The sequence below is a fragment of the Chaetomium globosum genome, genomic scaffold (genome assembly GCF_000143365.1).
Source record: "Chaetomium globosum CBS 148.51 scaffold_6 genomic scaffold, whole genome shotgun sequence".
In the NCBI taxonomy this organism is placed as follows: domain Eukaryota; kingdom Fungi; phylum Ascomycota; class Sordariomycetes; order Sordariales; family Chaetomiaceae; genus Chaetomium; species Chaetomium globosum.
Genome location: NT_165981.1, coordinates 1,190,783 through 1,209,711, shown reverse-complemented (window position 1 = coordinate 1,209,711; position 18,929 = coordinate 1,190,783). Strand labels below are relative to the sequence as shown.

The window sequence follows — 18,929 nt, the reverse complement described above, 5'->3', positions numbered from 1 at the left end:
CATCAAACTCGGCCTTGGTATTGGTAGCACTGATAAGCTACGGAGCTTCCGGGACGCTTCATAGCAACAATTGTATGTTCTCCGCGGAAGCAAGGTCCAGTTTGCGAAATCCGAATGCCGAGCTTGTCCGTAATCATGGTCAAGTTGATGTCAATCTTGAGGATTGGCACTAAACCACGAAAAGCTTGTTAGAGATCAAACCCTGCGGAGAACATGAGAATCCAGTTCCTCTAGAGAAGAACGACACCTCCATACGGTACAGCACTACGTGGATTTGTGGATTCGGTGCTCTTCTTCGCTCCAGTTCGGATGATTGCCACCGTTCCCTACCCATATCGGGTATGTACAAGCCCCTGACCATGTTTATCGTCAACCCCCGGTGGCCTTTGGATTGCCTCGAGTCCCATGGAGCATGTTCAGAACCCGGCCATGTCTCGGAAAGATGGCAGTAACTTTCATGCTCTCTCGGCGACTGGAAGAAAAGTGGAGCGGGCGGGGGGAACAACATCCATGGCTCACATGGGATTGTGAATCTCTCTACCGGGGCGGCACGGGGGCTGCACCAATGCCTGTTTCGAGCCTGCCCCGCATTAACGATCAAACAACGGGAGCTCGGTTGGCGGCAATCGGTCGTGCTTGGCTTGGGGTTGCTGCTTGGCATCTGCCTTCGCCATCTCGAAAGCATCTCTCTCCTTGCTATCCTTTGTGCACATTGTCACTCGCTCTTCGGGTCTACCGCATCTATCCCTCGAAGCCATCCTCATCTGCATCGAACCTGTTGCGCAAAGCAAGCAGACTGGCTACATGGCGTGACGATGTGTCATGCCGCCAAACCCCGCTGAATCAATCCCACCCGACCCAACTGCCAACCTCCCGCTATATCCGGTCGCTGCTGCACCACCCACTGCATCGTTGCAACGCGATTGCTGGGCCTGCCGCGAGCTGGACCTTGTTCACGCCCGTGGACCTTGCATCAAGTAACTCGGTTGACAACACCACACCTACTGTCCACCGAGGTCGCAGATACGCCCTTGTTTCGTGGACATATTGGCAGGGCCGAAAATAAATAGAAGGGTCGACCTCCCTCTCAGCCATCTGTCGCCCTCCCTTCGATCATCTTGTAAACCCTGTGCAGGTCCCTCGGTGATCCCCCCATCCCACCTCGCCCGGCCTGTTTACGTCACCGATTTCCCCCGAGACCCAGACAACCGATCACCACCTTACCTCGACCGTTTGCGTACCAACCTTGAGAATTTAATCCACCCCGCAGAACCCCGCTTCGCCGATTCCCCTCGATCGGCGACGATTACGAAGCCGGTGATACATTGAGAGGTATCGTATCGTGGCTATGGGGAATTCGAACACGAAAGAATCGCGCGCCGGCGACGGCAGCAGTCGCGCCCACCATGGCGATCCTGGTAGTGCTTCCCTGCAATCCGACCGAGTATCGAGCCGGAGGAACCGAGTCAGTCGCGGAGATTTGGGGGGAATCCTAGGACTGGGGACCGGAGCCTCCCAATCAGAACCACCATACGAACGCCGCGAGACCAAACAAGAACGGGAGGCAAGGAGACTAGAGAGGGAACGGGTCGCGAGGATTGCAGAGAGAGAGCGCAGCATGAAGGAAGAGCACGTAGATGGGGGATATCTGGTCACCATGGGAACCTACACGAGCCCGGAGGACTTCAACAAGCCCATTGTCCGGCAACTCCAAGTGAGTGGCCCCTGTCATCCTGTTTGGGCCTCTACCATACTCACATCTTCTCTTCCTTTAGATTGAACGGAAGGTGGCCCCTTTCTGGCGAGGTTTGAACGACTTCGACGACCAGTGGACCGAACCACAAATCATCGCTGCCGCGCGGGGATTGCCCGTTCCACCCGCTGACCAGATCCCTCCTGAGGACCTCATTCCACGGCCGCTCCCAGCGAATCCCCGCACGGAGGGCTCTTCAAACCTAGACAACCTAACAATACCAATTACTGGCCGCTCGCCATCGACTGCCTCAGAACACGCCTCATCTAATCCAGGCTCGGCGCTACCATCCCCTGTTTCAGCCCAAGCCCCAAGAGCGAACTCTCCTTTCAAACCCCGCGGAAAAGCCATCGCTGCTGTCTTGGGCGGCGGAGGATCACGGAACGGTTCCACCACCGAGCTCATGCCCCGGGAAATTAATCTACCACATGACCCCTTCGTCAATGGACAACCTCTCGAAGTGTTCCTGTACAAAAACGCTACCGAATGCCCCATCTGCTTCTTGACCTTTCCACCGTACCTAAACCACACGCGGTGCTGCGACCAGCCGATATGCAGCGAGTGCTTTGTCCAGATCAAGCGGCCAGACCCACACTTTCCGGAGGGTCACAATGAGAACGACCCAAATCACAATCCTGAGGAAACCGCAGGGCTCTTAGTCTCGGAGCCCGCGTGTTGCCCATACTGCACACAGCCCGACTTCGGCGTCACCTACGAGCCGCCCCCTTTTCGACGAGGGTTATCATACAGCATATCACTGACAGCTGTAGGTGCCGCGAGCGCCGCCATGTCCTCGAGCAGTTCCGTGAACTCGGCCTCTCTCTCCCCCACCAACGCGTCCCCTAGCAATGGCACCGGCCGCCGGCGGAACCAATCTGTATCGGCCAGCAGCCCGAGCGTTATCTTAACGGATCGGATTCGGCCTGAGTGGGCGACAAAGTTACAGGCGGCGCGGGCTCATCTAGCCAGGAGGGCCGCTGCTGCAACGGCGCTGCACACTGCTGCATTCATCGTGGGCGGTTCTGAGAATCGGGCATTTCGCAGCCGGTTCGGGCGGAGAAACAATGGTGGGTCAGGGTCCGCACTCCCTTCCCCTGGCGGAGTCAACCACGGCGAAGGGGAAAACGGAGATAGTGGGTCCGGAACCCCCTCGCAAAATGACATGGACCAGAACTCTCGAGGAGATCCCGGGCGTGGTCGGTCTGGTGGTAACCACCGAGATCGCCTTGAGGATCTGGAAGAGATGATGCTCGCAGAAGCCGTCCGCTTGTCGCTCGCCGCTGAGGAGGAGCGCAAACGCAAGGTATCGAAAGAAGAGCGGAAAGAGGCGAAGAAACGCGAGAAAGAGGAACGGAAAGCGGCCAAGGCTGCTGCGAAGCAAGTTGGGCCTTACGAGGGTGCCAGCGGCCGTAGCGGTCACAGCTCAGCCAGTGGTAGTACCCTCAGTCTCCCCGGCTTTGGTTTTGGGAGGAAACGAGGCAATAGTGCTGCCAGCAATCTCCGAATCGAGGCCAGTGTCGCCAGTGCCATAGCAACAACCGAATCTCCTGAAGCGAACCCCAAGGAAAAGGGGAAGGGTGTCGACCGTGCGGTTTCTACCCATGCGGAAGGCGCTCCTGCCACCGCTACCGACCCGGCGGTGCTGGGAGGCTCGGCCAGTACATCAAGCCCACGCCCAGTTCCCCATCTCCCTGCCGGCCCGTCTCACCTCCGGCAAATGAGCAATGCCTCATCGGTCACGTCGTCAATCCTTGATAGCCGGCACGGTAGCTATACGTCTCCCACCCATCTCCAGGATCCTCGCAGCAGTGGACTCAGTCTCGGGAGCCGATCCGGCGCCAGCGAGGACGGCGGTGACGCCGACCGAGACCGAGATCCATGCGCTAGCACAGAACCCATGTTCAACTTCAGGAGCTTAGCACAGGTAGTCGGCGTCAGCCTAGATGGGGAGAATGCAGGCAGGCGTCTCAGCCTGATTGAGGCTGAGAGGAGGGCTAGGGAGTCCGGGGAGACTGGATCGCAAGACAGCGCCGACTTCGGCGAGGTGGAAACCATCAAAACCGATACGGCTACCGACCACGCCGACGTAAAACCACAGGCTGAGGCCTCGGGTAGTCTGTCAGTAGACACTGCGATGGGGCGTCACATCAAGGGAAGTCCAATTGCACAAAATGGGAGTGGTGAAGTTGAGTCGGACTCGTTGTCCCCACCAACAGTCACAATCACGCTTGAAACACCTGCTACGGCCAGCGCCAACGATGAGCTGAAACAGCTCGGCTCCGAAGCGGCCGTGGAACCTGTGCATCGGTTGACCGAGTAGTGGCGCGACCATCTGATTTGATCACCTCGTTCCTATCACGGGGGCGAGAACCATCACTCGTGGCGGAGGTTCAGGAGGAAGGAACCCTCTCGCAATCGCGCAGAGATCCAACCAGACACGGGTTCGGGGGTGGGGATCGCAGATGACAACTTGGGCGTTCCAGCGACGGAAGCTCAAATTTAGCGGCCTACAGTGGTTACTGAGCGTGAGTGAGCGTGCTCCTGGTGCCAGAAAGCGGCGGAAGTCTTGTTTTCCACTACACACTCCATTCCTTCTTCCTTCAACCCCAACCCCCTCCTTGTTTCTTTTTTTCTGTCTTTCTTCTTTCCTAAGTTCAAGTCCAGCATTTTTCCAAGACATTATTGGTACGTACAAAGGAGGGATCAGGCGCCGGTGAGGTGACGATGGGAAATTGAGGCTACGACATGGGAGATGGAACGGAGTCTGGAGCAACTGGCGTCTGAGGTAGTACTACTTGATCATGTTTTAGAAGTCGAATAGCGATCTGGTTACCGCGCAGTTATTTCCTGTGACGAGCCATAACCGGTGCTACCTGGTGCTGGCCGTGGACTGGGTGTCTTGCTTCGCCTTCTCGAATGCAGCAACTATGCCATCATCCGGAGTTATTCCCCGATCAGCTTCCGGCCTCGTGTTTACAAAACCAGCTCCTGGGCTGTCCCAAGTATAATCCAGCCACGATTGTAAGGCAGGCCACAATTCGTTCCGGACCAGGCTCAGCACCTTTTCCTGGCGTGCTGGACCATACACTTCATCGCTGCCACCAAGCGCAAGGCTGGCGAGGACGCCACGCCATTCTGCGACCGTCTCTTCCAGTTCCCCAATCGTCGTCACACCACAGACAGTAACGCCAACCTTCTGGGGACCGACACCCGGAGCTGCAATGTCAACTCCCAAGCCAGCCGCCGCCGCAATCCGCGCCCACTCGGCTATCGCCCAACGTATTGCCACCGATTCCAGGCGCTCGCCTGCCGCAGCCGACAGTTCTGCAAGCTTCTTACAAGCTATGCGCAGCTCCGGTGGCGAGGGATGCCAGTGCACCAGCAGAGAATCCGTCTTGTCACTAGGCGGATCTGCCGGTATCCCCCGACTCGTCAACAGGCCCATGCCGAGTATGCTAGCATTCAGAACGACATCCACCGCCCGCGTTTGATCCTCGCCGACGCGACGACGACGCCCATCCCCACCCTGCACCACCTCCTCCCCACCCACCCATGGCAACCCCAACGCCCGGTTCTGCACCGTAAAATGCCCATAACTCAGCACTGCATCCAGCGGCTCGCCCGTCTCGGCGCGCACCATCTCGGCCAGGGCGCACAGGGTGTCGACGGGGAAGCCGCTGATGCCCACGTAGCGCACGACGCCCTCCTCGTCGCGCAGCCGCCGCAGCTCGCGCACCGCCGCCAGCACCTCGCCCGCCGTCCACGAACTCCACGTCGTGCATGTATACGAGGTCCAGGTAGGGCGTGTGCAGCCGCTGCAGGCTGCGCAGCACCGAGTAGCGGATCCAGGACGGCGAGTAGTCGAACGAGGTGGACGCAAGACGCCCGGCTTTGGTGATGAGGAAGAAGCTGGAGCGGGGCAGTGGGACAGTTGGTGGGGTGGTGGTGGTGGTGGGGTTCATCAGGTCGTTGAGGGCGGTGCCGAGCAAGGTTTCGGATGGCCCGTAGTAGGGGCTCGTGTCGAAAGCATTGACGCCGAGGGAGAGGGCACGGGCGACGATGTCGCGATAGGGCATCGAGTGCGGGTCTGAGACATATTGGGTGTTGAAGGTCGCCGTGCCGAGGACGAGGGGCGGAAGCACGGTGTGGAGCGGCGGGCGAGACGGGTTCCTTGGCTCGGCCATACTGGCGGGTGATGATTGACTAGCGATTTGCCGCTATCCCCGTTGGCCTTCGATCTGTGAAAGAAGGGTCGGAAGGAAAACGGGGGCATTCATCGCCGGCTTCGTCGGCGGTTTGTCTCGAGTTTTTGGCGGGGTCGTAATCCGAAGCGGGGTATCGCGGGCCAGGCCGAGTCCAAGGGACAGGCAGACCATCCTTCCTTGCTACCTGCCTAGGTAGATACCTTCCTCCGCCGCATTATTAGGGTAAGATAAGCTGCAGTCCTCGCCAATGCATGATGCGAAGATGAAATCGCGAATTCGTATGACGAGCGAGGCTCCGGCAAGCTACGGTGGCAGGTGCAAAGCCAGTCTTCTCAATTGGACCTTGCTCCGTTCCAGATCGCCAGGGGCCTTGTTTCTTGTACATGGGAAGTGCTGAAATGTGGGGGTCATGTTCGGAATAAGGTTCAGAGCATCCGCCTTGGCAATGGAGACCTCCAAGGCTTGGGCGAAGATCGTCTTGAGATCGTCTCGCCGGCTCGGCCTCACTTCACAATTCCCCCGAAAAGGAAACCGACGGTTGAGAACAACACATCCAGTGCCAATCCTCTCCCCACCGCCGTTTCTCTATTATCAATTTTTTCGGTTAGATTTTATCGCCCCGACCTCTTCTGGCCTTATTCCCCCTCATGAGGGAACTGCGCAAACCCATGGGCCATCGTCTGCAATCACGATACTAAGCCCACATCTATAACTTTCATTTTTCCCTCTCTTTTTAGACCCAAAATCGAGGGATGACGCAGGATAGTGCCAAGCATAAACCCGTTTTAATGTTACACAATATAAAGTTCTGCAACAGCCGCATGGATACATCCTCTCGAAATTCCCAACCAAAACACCACTGACATTTTGGTGCGATTAAACGAGAGCAAACGACTTACTTACACATAATCTCCCGAGAAGAATTCTTTCGTACTCTCTCATATCAGTTCAATATTCGTGGATCCCGCTCTTGCTCATAAGGCCATCGTCTTCTACGATTGAAACGGACCGTGGGGGTTTGCGTTGAAAATGTCCTACCTGTGCCTCACCACCACGATGCCCTCATGTCCGATCTAGCAGACAATCATGCCCAATTCTGTCTCCTCTACTGTGTCAAGCGTCAGGATCTGGCCGCCCCTTGCATCGGTACGAAGAACGTCCTTCGAATGTCGTGTTCCTTGTCGAATCAGGTTTAGGCTAAAGAGACCGTCCTCTTTCAACTGTGGTATAAGCCCCTCGGTCTGCCCTGTTCTGGGATCTATGCTGATCTCTAACCAGAACCCGCATGACTCTCCCGCTCCCTCCGTTTAATATCTCACCGCACCCCGCAATCATTTATTCCTAAAACACCTTGCTTTATCCCTTCCAATCAAGGCTTCGGATCATCACCCGCCAACACCGGCACCGAATTTCTCCACGTCCTTCCATGCGTCTCCGCGCTTCTCTCTGGAAATGATGACCACTCCGGAGCGATTGGCGTGCCTTCCGGCAGTCAATGAGGTGCGGCCTCACAACAACGCCCGCTGGATGGGCCAACCAGAACCTACCAAAAACAGATGACCAGATCGTCCCCTTGCGAACTGAGACCTTGCCGAAAAGGACCCGCATTGGGCTTGGCTTTAAACATCGAACAACTGCTACCCGGATCCTAACCTTGCTTCATTCATTTGCCCGTCGGCCGCTTCGTGCCGGGGTACCTGTCCAGCGAGGAGCCTCACTCCGGCTTAGGTCGTTCCTTACGGCATGCCGCATATTAGGAATGTTCCACTCCGGATTTGCGGAATGATGTGCGTCACGGCGTGAGCCAGGAACCCAGACCCTGGGTGATAAGCCCCCGGCAGGCCGTTATTGCAATTCCCCCGGGGCGAGTCCTATATAAGAAATCTCCCCCGCCTCGTGGCCAGTCTGTGGTCCCGCTCTCACGTCACACTTGGTTGGAAAGCCTGTTACAGAAATACGGGTTCAACATGCATCTTCTCCAGAGTCTTGCGCGTGTGGCGGGCTTCATGGGCCTCGGTATGATACTCCTCTACCACCCCATTCTATCGGCGAGACTGACATAATCCTCTGTGTTGTAGCCCGGAGGCAGTTTGATCCCGACTCTACTCCCTTTGAGGACGCGGAGACCGGCTTGACCTTCGCCTCGTACACCAGTGACCGCGGTATTATCTTCCGCGTGGCCATCCCTGACCCTGTCCCCGAGGACAAGGTTTTCGACACTGTTCTCCAGATTGTGTCGCCCGCAGACGTTGGCTGGGCTGGATTCGCTTGGGGCGGCCATATGACATACAACCCCCTCGCCATTGGGTGGGCGGACGGGGCCGGTAGCGTCGTCTTGTCGTCGCGGATCGCTTAGTACGTCGTCCCCGATGCATTACTTCCAAACCCGATATATCGCAAGCACTAACCACCCAATAGCGGTTACTTCAGCCCCCCGGAAAACCCGGATGCGCAGTACACCGTCCTCGAGACCGGAACGCACGCCAACGAGACCCACTGGCAGGTCACGGCCAAGTGCACCGGGTGCTCGAGGTGGGGCGACGATGACATGGGCTACACCGAAATCGACCCCTCGGCCCAGACTACGGTGGCCTTTGCCTACTCGGATACTCCCGTTGACACCCCCGCCGACCCGGCGAGCAACTTTGGCATCCACGACAGCCTGGGACACCCCATCTACGACCTGGCTACCGGCAAGAATGCCGACTTTGATGAGAAGGTGGCGGCCCTCTAAGGACAATCGATGTCTTTATCTTAGGATGTTTGCTCGCTACGCAACGTCAGTGAAATGGACCTAAGTTAGCCAAAATGGGGACGTATCAAATAGAAGTGTAGGTTACATCCCACACTAGAACCGTGATGGTGAATTCGCTTTTGTCTCGAATTTGATTTTCTCTTCAATGGCCCACATGAGGTAGAGCAGAATACATGTACTTGGGTACCTATCTTAGATATGACCCGAACGATATGAGTTTTTCTAAGCTAAGACAGGTAATTATCGATTGTGGTCGCTTTCATCTCACAAGCGTGAGCCTTCATGGGCTGTTTATAAAGGCCTCTCGTAAAGATACCTGTGTAAGGTACATCGTAGCTGGCAACATTACACACGGCTCGGTGAAGCTCTGCCGAAACTCGGGGTCGGATGGGACGAGCCCAGAAGACAATGTTCTTGGCGCGTGCGTCATCATGTTCGAGGCTTCCCGAGTGTGTGAGCTCCCGGTCGAATGGTGCCTCTCTAGATTGGTCCGGACCTGCGTCCCGTCCCATGCTCCTGCAAGTCGAATTCTCCGAAACGCCATATCCTGTTCTGATGAATTCAATGTCGTTGATTTAGTACCCTCGCTGCTCAACTACTCGAAATTGGTGTTTCTTCACTGAAACCTCCGTTGGAAACGTTAGTGAGTAGTGATTCAATAAAGCCGGCTTTGCCGACGACCATGGTCCAATCGCCCACTTGGGCTCACAGGCCAATTGCCACTGTTGCCTTAGTTTGTGTAGCTAGCTCGGTGGGGAGATCCAGAACTCCTCCATGGCGGGAGGGGGGCCATGTTACATTCATGTGCTTTAGTCGTCGGCAGTTAGAGTGCCGCCTCCCACCACTACTGATGCACCCCCTCCCGTGCGGGGGTTGCAATGAGCAGCCTTGGTCTGTCCTTCCTATTACAGTTGGCTTCTGTGTTCCTTCCGCCTCAAGATGGAAAACGTCATTCTTGCTTTCTATCGTTTACATATCTCCTGATTCGGCGGTTTGCTAAGCCGCAGTAGTAATACAACAAAACGACTCTTGAAGCCATACAGTACCACTGAACACGGTCCACTATTCCCATGTCCACGCAAACTATAAGCTCGAGACAGTCCAGGCATCACAAAATTATCGCGACGAGCCATGACAACAGCTAGCTTCTCGAAGGCTTACTGGCGCCTTCACTCGTTCTGTTTGATTCTAGCTTTGGGATCCTTTGTTTGGGGGTAATAACATATCCCTACCTACCCACCTAACCTACCTAGATACCTACATTCATCAAGCGAGGCCAACATTTTAATCTCCGCCACCTAACTATGACATCCTCTTAGCCCTTCATTACCTCGGAGCTAACAGTGTACTCTGCCAGATACAATGTTGGCGTTTTTAGCATCCGTGCTCGTCCACCCGGGCTTCAAAGAAACCCTGCAGTCTCCCGACGCACCGCGAAGCGGCCTCATCACGGCCATCTACTATCTCGGCTCCTGGCTGAGCTACGTGTTCTTCGCGCACCCCGCTGCTGACAGAATAGGCCGCCGCTACGCTGCTCTTGTGGGTATGGCCGTCATATGCCTTGGTCAGGCACTTCAAACGGGTGCCTTTGGGTCACACGCGCTAGGCATGGTCATTGCAGGCCGCATCGTTGCTGGCACTGGGACGGCCATAATCTCTACGAGTGTCCCACTATACCAAAGGTAAATAATCTTGCTATTGCGGAGGCAAGGTTCCGTTGCTAACGTGTTGACATCGCAGTGAGATAGCCCCCGCAAAACAACGTGGCAGATACGTCGTCTTGAACCACGTTGGCTTTGTTGCAGGTCTCGCCACAGGATTTTGGTCGGTGACATCGGCGGCGCGGAAAAGTCGAGGCGACCGTCGACTGACAGCGCTATAATAGGGTTGGATATGCCATGACTTTCTGGGACAACGACCGCGGCCTCTCCGTGGGATGGCGGTTCTCCCTCGGTGCTTCGTTTATCCCAGCCCTGTTCTTCATGGGCGCGCTTCCGTTTATGCGCGAGTCGTAAGTACAGCCCTACGGCATCCTCAGCCCAAACGCCAGCATGCTCACTTACAACCTTTTCCCACCCCATCAGTCCTCGATGGCTCGTCGAGCATGGAAAGACTGAGGAGGCCTTTGAAACTCTTCAGTTCTACCGTGAAGGATATTACACGTCAGATGAAGCACGGACAGAACTCTCCGATATCGAACGTTCCGTCGCCATATTTAGGATTTCCGGCCTCACATGGGTCTCACTGTTCACCAATCGCAGCCTCTTTGCGCGTCTATGGCGAGCAGCGCTGCTGCAGTTTATGGCCCAAATGTGCGGCGCTATTGCCATGAAATACTACCTCCCAGCACTTTTCGAGGCTTTGGGATTTAGCCATCGCGTGTCTCTGCTTGCCGGTGGTATCGAAAGCACCCTTAAGACCGGCTGTGCCGTCGTCGAAGTGCTCATCATCGACAGGGTCGGTCGCCGCCTCACCCTTATTGCTGGAGCCATCGTCATGGCGTTTGCCCTGTTGGTAAGTCAGCTCACGCCCGAATCATATGGTTACGTGTCCATTTCAGGCCTCATGCTCATTCATGCTTAACCCAAGATCAACGGAGCACTGCCCCTGGCTTACCCCGACAACATAAACAGAGCGGCGGACTACACTTGTGTTGTGTTTATTTTCATCTACGCGCTGGGGTTCAGCATAGGCTTTGGCCCTGCCGCCTGGGTTTATGGCTCCGAGGTATGGAAGGCGAACAAAGCCCCTATTTGCGAGAACAACGGACTGATATAATCCCCAGATATTCCCCACCGCTGTGCGTGCCCGCGGGTTGAGCCTGGCTGCCAGCTGCGGCGCCGCAGGGGCCATCATCGTTGCACAAATATGGCCCGTTGGCATCGCCAACATCGGCTCCAAAATTTACTTTTTTTTCATGGCGATCAACTTGGCCAGCGTGCCTATCGTTTATTTGCTCTATCCTGAGACCAAGGGGCGGCCGCTGGAGGAAATGGATGCCCTCTTTGGAGTGGCCTCTAGCATTTCTACTGATGATCTTCTTGTTGATAGAGAAGATTTCGATCACCCCAGAGGGTAATACTCAAAATTGACTTTGGGGTATGGGGTATATTGGAGGAAGACAATTGTGGACTTGCGACGCTTTATATTAGCGATAGATCTTCATAACTAGCAGCAACGAATATCCAGAACTTGAGACAATGGTCAGACTTCCCATAAGGAACAACCAGATACTACCAAGCAACTTCACACTCGTTACGTCCAACATGATATGGACCGGCTGAAGACCCAAGATACCTCCCTACCATACGCACCGTCTTTTCCCTAGAGGTACGATGCTTCCACTAGGAAGGCCACAGTATATTTGCTGTGCCGGAGCACGGCATCCCACATAATAGTCGAGTAGGCCTTGCAGTCGAGGTCAGCACGCATTCAAAGTAGCACTCCTAGCATGTGATGGTCCTAACTTACATCACCGGAAGTGTGAATGTACGGCGAGGAATCATCCATCTTGTCCTCGCAAGCATAAGCCGCCGCTAGCGAAGTTAGTTGTCAATCATTGATTCAACCCCGCGAATGAATGGGCAAACGTACGGAATCCGTTTGACCTCGCCGAGGCGTGGTCCGAGCATCCGTATCCGCACGCATCACTAGTAGTCGCGCCAATGTACGCGGTCGCAATGACTCGGGCATAAGCCGTCAGAGCCGAGTCAACGTAGTCTGTGTAGATTGAGATCTTCCCGCTGGGCGAGTAGCCCGTCATATCCTGGTTGAGGACGGCGAGCACTGTCTTCCGGGACGACTTATAGCTGGAGAAGACATCCTGGGAGCCGAGCAGGCCACCCTCCTCGCCTGCGTAGAAGTGGAATTCGAGCGTGTTCTTGGGTTTGAATCCGGCGTTGGCCAGGACGCGCAGGGCTTCGAGAAGAACCACGACGCCGGAGCCGTTGTCATCGGCTCCGGGACCCCGCGCGCTGGAAGAGCCACCGGTAGAGTCGTAATGAGCCGAGACAATGACTATCATCGGCCATTGCCGTCAAGTCAGCAAATCCACTCTCACTTCAAACCCATTTTGAAGTGGGCGGATATTCACCTAAGTTCTCTGTAGTGCCGGGGACCTTGGCAATGATGGACGGCTGCTTGAAAGAATGGGTGAATTGGGTAACAGTGATGGCGGAGTTCTTTGCGGCAATGCTCTTGACTGTGCTAAAGAGCCATGCCCCTGCCTCAGTGCCGTATGAACTTCGGTAATATCGGTTATAGAAACTGTGGGTGAAGGTGAATGATCAGTAAAACAATCACCGTTGTACTTTTCAGCTCCTCAATGGGTAGGGTGCAGCAACAACAACACACTTACTCAGTCAGGCTCTTTAGCCAGCTCTTTGGCTCAGTGACTGAAACCTTCTCTAAAAGGAGGTTCGCCTCTTCCTTATGGCTGACGCTGGAGGGATAGTTGACAGCTTGAGCTGAGAAGGCTTTCTCCTGGGTGTCAGCGGTAGATAGCGCGGTGAGCACCTCAGCGTCGGTAATGTCGGTGATGTCAACAAAGCCAATGCCGTTGGACTTGTAGTCTCTAATCTTCTGCTCTTCCGTGACCCATTTGCCGGGATCCTCAGGGGAGGTCTTGATGAGACGCAGGCCAGTGTCTGCCCCTTGCGACTCAACGGCAGGTGCAGCAACAACTGATGACACTGAACCGGCCAGCAGAGCGAGAGCCACCGGGAGATGCATGATTGGCCGTTAGAGCGTAGCTTAGGGGGCTAGGGTAGGTAGCATTGATAAGGGAAATGAATGAGTCGCGCACCAACAAACGCTACTTCTACTAATAGGTAGTTCACAGCAACTTCTTATATTCCTCGGCTGTAGAGGGGCCCGCCCTGCTTGCCCAAGTAGTGGATTTGAAACAGACTTTCCATTTTCTCCCACATGCGATGTTCGGTGTGCTCCGCCGGGGAGTATTTCCTCATCGAGTAGCTTGCTTGGGTGACCCCCATGGGTACTACCTCGATCAGGCAGGTACATCATCTTGAATACCAAGACCGCTATCTTGCGACTGTCGATCCCCGGGCCGCAGATGCAAATCGATCTCGCCTTTATAACTGCCGGAAACAGACTAGGGGTGTTAACCTCGCCTACCCGCCACCTATAGCAGACGGACCAACCAGGACTCGAATGCTCGACAAGTACAATAATTCTGCACGAAAATACATGTGATTGAAGACGGTTAGGACGCTTGGCACCCCTGATCGTCCTGCCACCCCCGTCATTCCAACGAGCTAGAATCAATGGAGAAGTCTCACCAAGACGGCCTAGGTAGTCATGTTAGGCAGGTACATATACCTGTGCACCATATATCTCGCGTAGCGCGGGATTGTTGTGTCTCTGAACGTGCGAGCCCCCCCTTTAAGTCCCGACCTCACTCGCAACCCGCATCATTCGGAGACTATGTGCTTCTTGATGGCCAAATGGAGGATCAAATAAGTAGGTAGCATCACCGCCCTTTTACCAATTTAGGAGCACAACAGTAAGAGCAACTCGTCTATCGTAGCATTCGGGTTCACTTTTAGCTCTACCTTGACCGAAGCTAAGCGGGGCTTCGAGTATTGATTTTCGGCTCCAAGATCACTCCAAAGCTACAACAGATGCGCTAGGTTTTCCATTCCTACCCTACAAACCAAACTTAAGCTGTGTAGAGTTCAACAGCGTCAAATATCTAACCCCGGGGGTGGACTGGTTAGAGACAACCTGGTTACGGCCAGTAAGAGGGAGAGACTCACAAAGTTGGGGCTCAGGAACATCGCGCCGCTGCTACCAGAGACCGAGCTGATTGTGATGGTGTTGCTACCGGCGACGAGGGTGCCGGCAGGGATATTGACGGTATAGATCTCGCCGTTCCCGCGGTATGCACCCCGCGTCACACCGCGGCTGTCAATCTTGGGTGGCGCCGACGGGATGGGACCGCTCCAGCTATTGACAACCGCTTGGGGGCGGCTCCCGGCAAAGCTCAGAGTCGTGGCGATGCGCAGCGTGGCCGCTCCGGGGGCGCTGGCCAGGTTGAAGCGGATCGTCACGGGGTTGTTAACCGAGTTGAAGAGAGCCATAGGGAAATCTGAGAGCTGTGAGCTGCCCACTGTGTAGGTCAGAGGGCCCCAGCTCGCCATGCGGCTGTCGCTCGGGTGCATCCGAAGGAACTTGTCGGCGTTGCGGAATTCGGTTGGTTGGCCGTCATACTCGCCAATTTGGAACAGCGTCTTCCGCGATGTGTTGAAAGTGCCGGCAATGTTTTGAGTGACCGTTTTGCCGGAAGAGACAGTGACGGTGCCGGTGGCGATCTTGAACTCGGTCTGGTAAAGAACCATCGTGTACGTGCCCGGCTTCATCAACGGTGAGGTGAACCCACCGTTGGACGACGTCTTCGCCCAATATTGGGCCGCGTTGTTGTACCAATGGACCACGCCCTGAAGACCGCTCTGCACACCACTCGCAGTCCCCTGCACGGTTCCGCGGTTAGAAGCCGGTACATATCCAGTGACAGACACCTCTCCAAACCAAGAAACATCGAGGCTCTTGACGCTTGGGATCCCGGAGCGCGAGAACTGCATGGCGTAGGGTCCATGTAGCCCCATGCGATATGCCTCGGTCTGCACATGACCACTGTTCATGTAGTTGTAAAGGTTGGTGGACGCCCCCGCGTTGTTGGAGTCAATGTCGCGGAAGAAGGGACCTCCAGAGGATGACTCTTGCTGGGGGGTCATAATACAAACGTGCATCAAGTCGCTGCCACCGTACACGCAATGAGAGTCCTCGTCGATGAATCGTGTGGACGAGTAGAACTTGGACCGTGTCTGCCCATTTACCACGAAGACGTCGGAACCCTCGACGGTCGAACTAGCGCCGTTCGTGTTTGAGACCTCGCCATAGGGGTACTCGCCAGGAAGCTTGTCAGGTAGCAGACGGGCGATGAACCGCAACTCCCCTATCGAAGGCTGGGCAGTGATGTAGGTCGCCAGGTAGATAATGCTCTCGCCCTCCCGGACCACCATATAGTGCGTCAGGGTGGACGTCACACATGTCACCTTGATGTACCGGGACGATCCGCTGATCTGGCTGATTGAAACTGTGGCAGAACCCAAGCCAGAGCCGATGTGGGTGCCAGTGCTGCCATACTGAAGCTCTGTTCCACGATATTTGATGGATTTGATGTCGCAATTCGACTGGCTTACGGCGAACACCAATGGGTTGGCGGAGCCGGCATCGACAATATAATTGCCACCAGACGAGCTATAGCCGAAAGCACCAAGAACACTGGGCGCGAAGATGGAGACGGACAGAGCGAGCAAACGGATCATGGATCGGACCGCCATCTTGGGCATTCAAACACCCTGAGAGAAGCGAAGAAAAGTGGCCGAGGCGAGACGTGCTTTGGTCTGGACAGCAACAACATCTCGAGTATCCTTCCATAACCGCGAGCACCAAGCATACCTATAAATAGTGGTTGGATAATGGGCCTGCCATCTCGGCATTCCGAGTTCAAGGAGAGGGCGCTGCCGCACCAATAACATGTAAATCATGCGATTGGAGGAATTGTACCTGGACCCCGGAATCCAGGTCGCAGCAAGCCACCCGAGGTAGCATCCAGCGGGGTGCAAGCCATCCATGGGGACTCTGGTGCGTTTTGAATCTGCCAAGACGGTGGTCATGGTGCCCCTTGGGTCCCGCTACGCCAGGAGCAGAACACCAAACAGGGACATCCACCGAGAAACACCGTTGCCGGAATCGGTTACGGAAGTATGATATGGTGGTGCGGCTCGGTTCTCGGAATAAGGAAAGACGAGAGAAGGTGAGGACGGAGTCAGTTTTTAGTTATTCCAATGCTTGATACACCGCGTAATACATGTGGTCATGGGGCGCAAAGCGGCTCTTACGAACTGTTACTGGAGTACTGGATCTTGAAAAGGGTTCGTGAGGAGTCAAGTGGTATGTCTCGAAGACTAACATCAAGCTTGGACCATGATATGTCCTGGGAGAAGTCGAGCGGTCCAAAACGCAAAAGGTTAGAGCCACCATTTGGCCCGCAAGGTGCCGCTCAGATATTTATCACCGAGGGAATCAGGGATGGTCATTGAATGGTCAGAACTCGCCTCCAATACACTCCCGGGTTGTTGCAGTGACCAGCTTTATCCGCATACCATCGGCTTGCCCAAATATCCACGAACTCCCCTGAACCATGTATCCCTCCGTCGCAGTAGCGATTGGATTAGACGGGTTGCTGGTGGGCGTGCTTGCGAGTGCACGGTTCGTATATCACAGGCACCAGATCCGTAGGCACCAGCCCCATGCTTCCGTGAACTCGCTGGAAATTTGTCCTTCGGCGCCCATCATCACCCAGATCTAGCCGTAACACCGTGGTATCCGCAGGAATTGGCGCAGCGTCAGCGCCATGTAGAATTTGTGGAGAGCAATAATCGTGATACCGTTCTACCGAACGCCTGTCCTTGACATCCCATCCTTCCTTCGCCGCAGCTTATGGCGACGGTCGGGCCAAAAAGGCCGACAAGGGAGCTGAAAGCTGTTGCCACTTTCCCATCTTCACCCAACCCCAGAAACACCTGTACTTTATCTGAGGCGGCGGGCCTCGCGCTCGGATTCGAGAAGAACCAGGATGTCGTCCTCGCGAACTGGACACACGTGGGATTAGTCGCCGGTGGATCAATCGGAGGTATTTCGATTCATACCAGGGCCCTTGACGTTCCTGATGATGGAACGAGTAGTGTCGTCCATGAACTCGACGCGCACCTGAGTAACACCACCACGAGAACCTGTATTTCGACCAGATTAGCAACGAGCGTGAATTGGAGGGCTAAGTTGCGGGGTGGTTCGTTAGGATTCTGCCGAGGACTCGGGTGACCTTGACGAGCTTTAAGGGTACTTCGAGGAATCCATTTTCGCGACTAATCGACTAATGTGGTGCCTTGCCTAGAATCGGTCGTCGGTTCGTGATGCTAAAGGTTGCGGAGTTGCGAAATTTCACCAAGATTGAATTGTGCGGAGCCAAAATCGCAGGGCTGCAGGATATTTTTATTTCCGGTCCGGTGTGACTGGGACAGAAATGTGGGGCAAACCCTCGCAATGGAAAGTCTCCAGCTTCTTGCAATGCCATTCTAAGGGCGCTGCACTTGGATTTGATCGACTCAAAAGGCCAACTGTGATTGCAATGCGGATTATCCGTTAAGGTCTCCAGCCATGATATCGGAAACTCTCAAATACTGACATTTCGTAGCGCGATGCATGCATGTTCCTTGATTTAATTTCAGTGCCACCAGATCAAGTTCATAGGAATTTCCGACTCAAACCTTTTCCAAACCAGTTTGTCAAATTCAACGATGTCCAGTTTCAAGAAGATTCGGAGTATTGGAATGAGCAATCATAAACCTCAATTCGATCACTTCTCACGGCATTGACCCCATTCCCCAAGCCAAGGCATCAAAAATCCAGTCGGACCGAGACTTCCGTGAGTGGGGAGAGGCCTCGGACATCAAACCCCTGATTTTTCGTATGTCCTTGGTATGCTCAAAGCCAATTTTATGATCATAACTTGACTTATGATATTATTACCGTGGGGGGCGAATGAACATCCCTCCTGTTGAGCTCAGGTACCTAGGGTACCACACAATCAAGGGCATTCGTGCTTCGTCTTCTCGGAAATCGATATCAAATACATTAACATTAGGTACCTACCTAACCAGCGCTGATTTCACATATGACTGAGAACCACACCGACGCTGTGGCACACGACTGGAGAACATGATGGAACACTCCTTCGATAGAGATGCCGAAGCCCGGCCCGCCGCGCCTGATGGAGGCCGTAAAGTGTTTGCCCACTACATGGTTCGAGCCCACATCGGACTTCGGTCAAGTGGCGTTTGAGATCGCTACTAATATGTTCGTGATTTTTAGGTCGGACTCACATGCGACTATCCACCTGAGTGTTGGGGTCACGAAATTGCGACAGCCAAAGCAGCGGGCATCGACGGGTTTGCTCTCAATATCGGCCCTTCAGACAGTTGGACCAGCCTGCAACTCGACCATGCCTATGAAGCAGCCGCGCGTTGTGGAGAGTTTTCCATGTTCATATCATTTGAGTGCGTCGTCTCTATGCAATTGCCCTTGTACATGAGTTGAACCTGACCGTCGCCGGGGTAGTATGGCGGCTGGA

The 18,929-nt window shown here is 54.9% G+C and overlaps 6 protein-coding genes across 6 annotated transcripts; 3 read left to right on the top strand and 3 right to left on the bottom strand.

Moving 5' to 3' along the window:
- Positions 1-1,348: 1,348 nt before the first annotated feature.
- On the top strand, positions 1,349-4,073 carry CHGG_08735 (uncharacterized protein; the record flags this gene model as incomplete). The annotated part of the gene is made up of 2 exons (XM_001226661.1): positions 1,349-1,714; positions 1,776-4,073. The coding sequence occupies 2 exons, from the start codon at positions 1,349-1,351 to the stop codon at positions 4,071-4,073; spliced, it is 2,664 nt and encodes an 887-aa protein (XP_001226662.1).
- Positions 4,074-4,622: 549 nt separating this feature from the next.
- On the bottom strand, positions 4,623-5,937 carry CHGG_08734 (uncharacterized protein; the record flags this gene model as incomplete). The annotated part of the gene is made up of 2 exons (XM_001226660.1): positions 4,623-5,520; positions 5,606-5,937. The coding sequence occupies 2 exons, from the start codon at positions 5,935-5,937 to the stop codon at positions 4,623-4,625; spliced, it is 1,230 nt and encodes a 409-aa protein (XP_001226661.1).
- Positions 5,938-7,925: 1,988 nt separating this feature from the next.
- On the top strand, positions 7,926-8,692 carry CHGG_08733 (uncharacterized protein; the record flags this gene model as incomplete). Its single annotated transcript, XM_001226659.1, has 3 exons — positions 7,926-7,974; positions 8,037-8,313; positions 8,377-8,692. The coding sequence occupies 3 exons, from the start codon at positions 7,926-7,928 to the stop codon at positions 8,690-8,692; spliced, it is 642 nt and encodes a 213-aa protein (XP_001226660.1).
- Positions 8,693-10,075: 1,383 nt separating this feature from the next.
- On the top strand, positions 10,076-11,486 carry CHGG_08732 (uncharacterized protein; the record flags this gene model as incomplete). Its single annotated transcript, XM_001226658.1, has 4 exons — positions 10,076-10,395; positions 10,599-10,724; positions 10,798-11,227; positions 11,406-11,486. The coding sequence occupies 4 exons, from the start codon at positions 10,076-10,078 to the stop codon at positions 11,484-11,486; spliced, it is 957 nt and encodes a 318-aa protein (XP_001226659.1).
- A 551-nt stretch (positions 11,487-12,037) lies between these two features.
- Positions 12,038-13,444, bottom strand: CHGG_08731 (uncharacterized protein; the record flags this gene model as incomplete). The annotated part of the gene is made up of 5 exons (XM_001226657.1): positions 12,038-12,121; positions 12,185-12,249; positions 12,308-12,730; positions 12,807-12,955; positions 13,071-13,444. The coding sequence occupies 5 exons, from the start codon at positions 13,442-13,444 to the stop codon at positions 12,038-12,040; spliced, it is 1,095 nt and encodes a 364-aa protein (XP_001226658.1).
- A 936-nt stretch (positions 13,445-14,380) lies between these two features.
- CHGG_08730 (uncharacterized protein) lies at positions 14,381-16,077 on the bottom strand (the record flags this gene model as incomplete). The annotated part of the gene is made up of 2 exons (XM_001226656.1): positions 14,381-14,398; positions 14,491-16,077. The coding sequence occupies 2 exons, from the start codon at positions 16,075-16,077 to the stop codon at positions 14,381-14,383; spliced, it is 1,605 nt and encodes a 534-aa protein (XP_001226657.1).
- Between the last annotated feature and the right edge of the window lie 2,852 nt (positions 16,078-18,929).